Source organism: Erythrolamprus reginae, chromosome 2 (assembly GCF_031021105.1).
Source record: "Erythrolamprus reginae isolate rEryReg1 chromosome 2, rEryReg1.hap1, whole genome shotgun sequence".
Classification (NCBI taxonomy): domain Eukaryota; kingdom Metazoa; phylum Chordata; class Lepidosauria; order Squamata; family Dipsadidae; genus Erythrolamprus; species Erythrolamprus reginae.
In genome coordinates, this window is record NC_091951.1 from 290,104,326 (window position 1) to 290,110,628 (window position 6,303).

The 6,303-nt window shown below is 45.8% G+C and overlaps 1 protein-coding gene across 1 annotated transcript; it reads left to right on the forward strand.

The window, feature by feature from the left end:
- Positions 1-2,011: 2,011 nt before the first annotated feature.
- LOC139158972 (tigger transposable element-derived protein 1-like) lies at positions 2,012-4,002 on the forward strand. Its single transcript, XM_070736315.1, has 2 exons — positions 2,012-2,376; positions 3,044-4,002. The coding sequence occupies exons 1-2, from the start codon at positions 2,025-2,027 to the stop codon at positions 4,000-4,002; spliced, it is 1,311 nt and encodes a 436-aa protein (XP_070592416.1). The 5' UTR covers positions 2,012-2,024.
- Positions 4,003-6,303: the final 2,301 nt, after the last annotated feature.

The window sequence follows — 6,303 nt, forward strand, 5'->3', positions numbered from 1 at the left end:
CTTATATATATAGTCTCTTTGATATATATGCTATTACAATAGATTGGGAGGGGGAGAAGAAAAGCATACTAAATGTTAAAATGTCTGAATATTCATGGCAAAGCTATTGGTTGTTACAAGCAGTTAACATTCATTTTGTTGCTTGACCTCCCATGAAAGGTTAATAGTCTAAAATCTGGTCATTAAGTGTGGTAACAAATGTTTTTCAGGGAAATTATTGCTTCCATAAAGTCTAATCAATGGCTCCTAGGCAGCAGCAGCAGCTTCTGATTCCCTATTCTGACTAATGAAGAATTAACTATTTCCAAGCAGTTAATAAAGACTTTTCCAGACAATCTGATGCAGAGCATGATTCCCTTGCTTTGTAATTAACGTATTATCCCCAGGGTGCTCTCACATATGCAAAACAAGGTGGTTTTTTTCTTTCTTTCCAGAGATAACAAGCCACAAACACTATACTGTTTCAGCTCAGATGGAATTGGCTACTAAGCCAAAGGAAAGAGATTCTCTAGGAGAAGGGAAGCATTGAGCCTTTAAAGACAGTCACTTATCAAATCATACTGACAATGTTTTATGAGGATTGAAATGTTTACACTCTGCTCCCTGGCAAGTTGGAAATCTGGGGCCATTCACAAGCTCCAAAGACGAACAGAAACTTTGGCAACAGTTTGTTTATTTATTTTGTCCAATACACAATGAGGGTTTTAGTGGGTATATATCTATATACAGATAGTAAAATACATGATGAAGGTTATAGAGGAGATACTCATAGTAAAATATATCTAAGAAATAATAGAAAAGAAGATATAGTAATAGAACATATCAATGAAAGAATAGAAGAAGAGATATAGGAATAGAAGAAAGGTATAGGAGATATAGGAGAGCAATAGGACAGGAGTCAGAAGGCAATCTAGTGCACTTGTACTCGCCCCTTACTGACCTCTTAGGAATCTGGATAGGTCAACCGTAGATAATCTAAGGGTAAAGTGTTGGGGGTTTGGGGATGACACTATGGAGTCCAGTAATGAGTTCCACGCTTCGACAACTCGGTTACTGAAGTCATATTTTTTACAGTCAAGTTTGGAGCGGTTAATATTAAGTTTAAATCTGTTGTGTGCTCTTGTATTGTTTTGGTTGAAGCTGAAGTAGTCGTCGACAGGCAGGACATTGCAGCATATGATCTTGTGGGCAATACTTAGATCTTGTTTAAGGCGTCTTAGTTCTAAACTTTCTAGGCCCAGGATTGAAAGTCTAGTCTCATAGGGTATTCTATTTCGAGTGGAGAAGTGAAGGGCTCTTCTGGTGAAGTATCTTTGGACATTTTCAAGGGTGTTAATGTCTGAGATGCGATATGGGTTCCAAACAGATGAGCTGTATTCGAGGATGGGTCTGGCAAAAGTTTTGTAAGTTCTGGTAATCAGTGTGAGATTGCCAGAGCAGAAGCTATGTAGGATTAGGTTTACAACTCTTGAAGCCTTTTTGGCTATACAGTGATCCCTCGATTTTCGCGATCTCGATCTTCGCGAAATGCTATATCGCGATTTTTCAACAAATAATACCATCTCGATCTTCGCGAAACGCTATATCGCAATTTTTCAAAAAATAATAAATTAAAAATATGTGCGCGGTTTTTCCCGCCCGATGACGTCATGCGTCATCACCAAACTGACGTCTACCATTGCTGGTTGGCCGAAATCTCGGCCAATCAGCTTTGCCATTGCAATAAGTTTGCCCGGCAATGGTGATACAGCAAAATTTCAGCCAATCAGCATTGTCATTGCAAACATTTCACCTGACAATGCTGATGGACAGAAATCTCGGCCAATCAGTGTTGTTTGCTCAGCGTGCTTTGCTTTGAAACTTTTGGAACTTTTGGAGCTGTTTGTCGGAGCTGTTTGTCGGAGCTGTTTCTTGGATCTCTTTCTTGGATCTGTTTCTTGGAGCTGTTTGTGAAGACTTCTTGGAAGATGGCACCTAAACGTTGCATGCGGAGTGGAGGTGGTGACGCTAAAAAGAGCAGGAAGATGCTGACAATCAAGGAGAAAATTGAACTTTTGGACATGCTGAAAGCGGGACGTTCTAATGTAGATGTTGGTCGGCATTATGGGATCAACGAATCGACTGTGCGATACATTCGGAAAGACGAAAAGAAGATAAGGCAAACTTCTCAGATAACATTCAACAAGGCTGCAAAAAGAATGGTGACGCCTAGAAACAAACGCCTTATGAAGATGGAAGCTGCTTTGTCTGTGTGGGTACAAGACTGCCGCAAAAAGAGCATTGCTTTGGATACGAACACTATACGAACCAAGGCGCAGCAATTGTACAACCGTCTTGAAGACACAGAAGGAGGCGATGCAGATGAGGGAAACCCAGGTGAGGGCTGGGGTTTTTTATTCTGTCATTACTGTATTTAAGTGTTTTTTAAGGAAGGAGGGAGGGAGGGATGGAAGGAGGGAGGGAGGGATGGAAGGAAGGAAGGAAGGAAGGAGGGAGGGAGGGATGGAAGGAGGGAGGGAGGGATGGAAGGAAGGAAGAAAGGAGGGAGGGAGGGAAGGAGGGATGGAAGGAGGGAGGGATGGAAGGAGGGATGGAAGGAGGGAGGGAAGGAGGGAGGGAAGGAAGGAGGGAGGGAGAGGAGGGAGGGAGGGATGGAAGGAGGGAGGGATGGAAGGAAGGAGGGATGGAGGGAAGGAAGGAGGGAGGGATGGAAGGAGGGAGGGAGGGATGTAAGGAGGGAGGGATGGAAGGAAGGAAGGAGGGAGGGAGGGATGGAAGGAGTGAGGTATGGAAGAAGGGAGGGATGGAAGGAGGGATGGAAGGAGGGAGGGATGGAAGGAGGGAGGGATGGAAGGAGGGAGGGAGAGAAGGGAAGGAAGGAGGGAGGGATGGAAGGAGGGAGGGAGGGATGGAAGGAAGGAGGGAGGGAGGGATGGAAGGAGGGAGGGATGGAAGGAGGGAGGGATGGAAGGAGGGAGGGATGGAAGGACTGTATGCTTTCATTCAAGTCACTTCTCTCTCCCTTTCCTGTCATTCTCTGTAGATGAAGGTGCTGGTGACTCTGAAGACCCCCAGCCATCAACATCTTCTGCTTCTTCAGCCCCAGCCACATTCACAGCAAGCAAAGGGTGGTTTGAGAAATTTCAACGGCGCTATGGCCTGAAGAGTGTGTCATTGCATGGAGAAGCTGCCTCAGCAGATACAGGTGCAGCCGAAAACTTTGTCCAGCACACGTTTAAAGATCTAATTGCAGAAGGGGGCTACCTTCCAGAACAGGTGTTCAACATGGACGAAACAGGCCTGTTCTGGAAGAGGATGCCTTCACGTACTTTCTTGATGCAAGATGAAGCCAAAGCCCCTGGCTTTAAGGCCATGAAAGATAGAGTGACTTTGATCATGTGTGGGAATGCAGCAGGCTTTTTGATGAAGCCAGGGCTAATTTATAAGTCACGAAATCCAAGAGCCCTCAAGAACAGAAATAAGAATGCATTGCCAGTGTACTGGATGCATAATCCTAAAGCATGGATTACAAAACCCCTCACGCGGGACTGGTTTCATCAGTGCTTCATCCCACAGGTGAAGGATTATTTGGCTGCCAAAGGACTCAATTTCAAAGTGCTTCTCCTAATGGACAATGCTGGAGGCCATGATGACCTGGCACATGAACATGATGGGGTGCAAGTCGAATTCTTGCCACCAAACACCACATCGCTTATCCAGCCGATGGATCAAGGTGTTATCCGCGCATTTAAGGCACTGTACACGCGCAATTCTCTTGGAAGCATCGTGGAAGCAATGGATGCTGATGAAAACTTCACATTGAAGGCCTACTGGCGTCAGTACACAATTGCATCTTGTCTGAAGAACATTCAGAATGCCTTAATGGATATGAAGTCACAGACAATGAATGCCTGCTGGAGGAAATTGTGGCCAGAAGTGGTGAATGATTACAGGGATTTGCTCCTGAAGAAATTCAAGATGCTGCAGTCCAGAACTCTGTGAAGCTGGCACAGGCACTGGGTGGAGAAGGCTTCGTTGACATGACACCAGAGGAAGTCAATGGTTTGCTTGATGAGCATGGCCTACCGCTGACAGACAGAGATCTGGAGGAGCTGACCAGGTCAGCGAGTGAAGAAGATGAGGAAGAGGAAGCTGAAGAAGCTGAGGAAGAAGAAGATGTTGGCCTAACGCTTGAGCGGCTTGCAGAACTGAACAGAGCTGCTGCAAATGTACAACACATGGTGGAACTTTGGGATCCCAACATGACTCGCTCTATACAATTTAAGGCCTCCCTTGACAACACCTTTGCACCATACAGAGCCATGTTAGCCAAGAAAAAGAAAATGTGCCAACAACTGCCCATAACTATGTTTGTCACAAAAACCACGAGGTCTGTCACACCATCACCTGCAGCGTCCATTGTAGACATGGTGATAGAAGAAGATCCCGATTTATCCTAGTTATGCTAACCCCCCCCAAAAAATGTAAAAATGTAAATAAATATTGTTATTATTTCTATCAGGATGACTAAGTGTGTTATTCAATGTGTACAGTACAGGTACAGGTAGAGGTACAGTACAGTACATTAAGGGGATGGGAAATGGTAATTTGTGGGTTGAAAGTGTTGGGACTGAGTGGCATACAGAAGAATGAATGAATGACTGAGTGAATGAAATTCAAACACAGGTGAGGGCTGGGGGTTTTTATTCTGTCATTGTTTAAGTGCTTTTTACGAAAGGAAGGAAGGAGGGAGGGAAGGAGGGAGGGAGAGAAGGGAAGGAAGGAAGGAAGGAGGGAGGGAGGGATGGAAGGAGGGAGGGATGGAAGGAGGACATGAGGGCAAACCATCCAGCGTCTAATTGGACTTGAATATCAGAAGTGAGGGAGGTGTTCTCACTCAGAACTAGCAACTTGAGAGGGAAAAACATCCAGGTTCAAATTGGACTTGAAAATCAGAAGTGACAGAAGTGTTCTCATTCAGAACTAGCAACATGAGAGGACAAAACATCCAGGTTCTAATTGGCCTTGAAAATCAGAAGTAGGGGAAGTGTTCTCATTCAGAACTAGCAACTTGAGAGGACAAAACATCCAGGTTCTAATTGGCCTTGAAAATCAGAAGTAGGGGAAGTGTTCTCACTCAGAACTAGCAACTCGAGAGGGCAAAACATCCAGGTTCTAATTGGACTTGAAAATCAGAAGTGACAGAAGTGTTCTCACTCAGAACTAGCAACTTGAGAGGGCAAAACATCCAGGTTCTAATTGGCCTTGAAAATCAGAAGTGGGGGAGGTGTTCTCACTCAGAACTAGCAACTTGAGAGGGCGAAAAATCCAGGTTCTAATTGGACTTGAATATCAGAAGTAGGGGAGGTGTTCTCACTCAGAACTAGAAACCTGAGGGCAAAAAATCCACGTTCTAAGGAGGGAGGGATGGAAGGAAGGAGGGATGGAAGGAGGGAGGGAGGGATGGAAGGAAGGAGGGAGGGAGAGAAGGGAAGGAAGGAAGGAGGGATGGAAGGAAGGAGGGATGGAAGGAGGGAGGGAGGGAGAGAAGGGAGGGAGGGAAGGGAAGGGAAGGAGGGAGGGAGGGATGGAAGGAGGGAGGGATGGAAGGAAGGAGGGATGGAAGGAAGGAAGGAGGGAAGGAGGGAGGGAAGGAGGGAGGGAGGGAAGGAAAAAGCCGAGAAGCCGTTGCCACAAGCGCTGCTGAAGGAGGACTCGTGCCCCAAGAAAGCCAGTGAGAGGGGTGAATCGGGCGGGCGGGGGGTAGCGGCGAGGAGCCCGGAGGCGCTGGGGGGGTGGCCGGCATGAAAAACAACCATTGCCAGCCTCCGAACTGCCGTCGACCCACCATCTGCGCATGAGCGGCCATGGAAAACAGGACGCGCATGCGCAGATGGTGTTTTTACTTCCGCACCGCTACATCGCGAAAAATCGATTATCGCGAGGGGTCTTGGAACGGAACCCTCGCGATAATCGAGGGATCACTGTATTGTTGCAGTGGGCTTTGGCACTTAAATTTTTTGTTATTAGTATACCAAGGTCTTTAACCGAGTGGGGATTATCTGTGATAATTTGATTATTCAGTTTGTATTTGGAGTTCAGATTCTTCTTCCCAATGTGTAGGACAGAGCATTTGCTAGTTGAGATTTGGAGTTGCCATGTGTTAGACCACTCAGAAACAGTGTCAAGGTCTTTTTGGAGAGTAGTTGTGTTATCGGTGGTGTACATAAGTACATAAGAAGTCGACAGTGTTGTGTGCAAAAATATGCAACAACACAATCAATGCACATCTCACAAAAATAA

Bases quoted from the DNA above. Each gene is read 5' to 3' on its own strand.
- LOC139158972 (XM_070736315.1), top strand. From the start codon at position 2,025: ATGCTGACAATCAAGGAGAAAATTGAACTTTTGGACATGCTGAAAGCG. The intron at 2,377-3,043 runs GTGAGGGCTGGG...CATTCTCTGTAG, and splicing joins TGCAGATGAGGGAAACCCAG to ATGAAGGTGCTGGTGACTCT.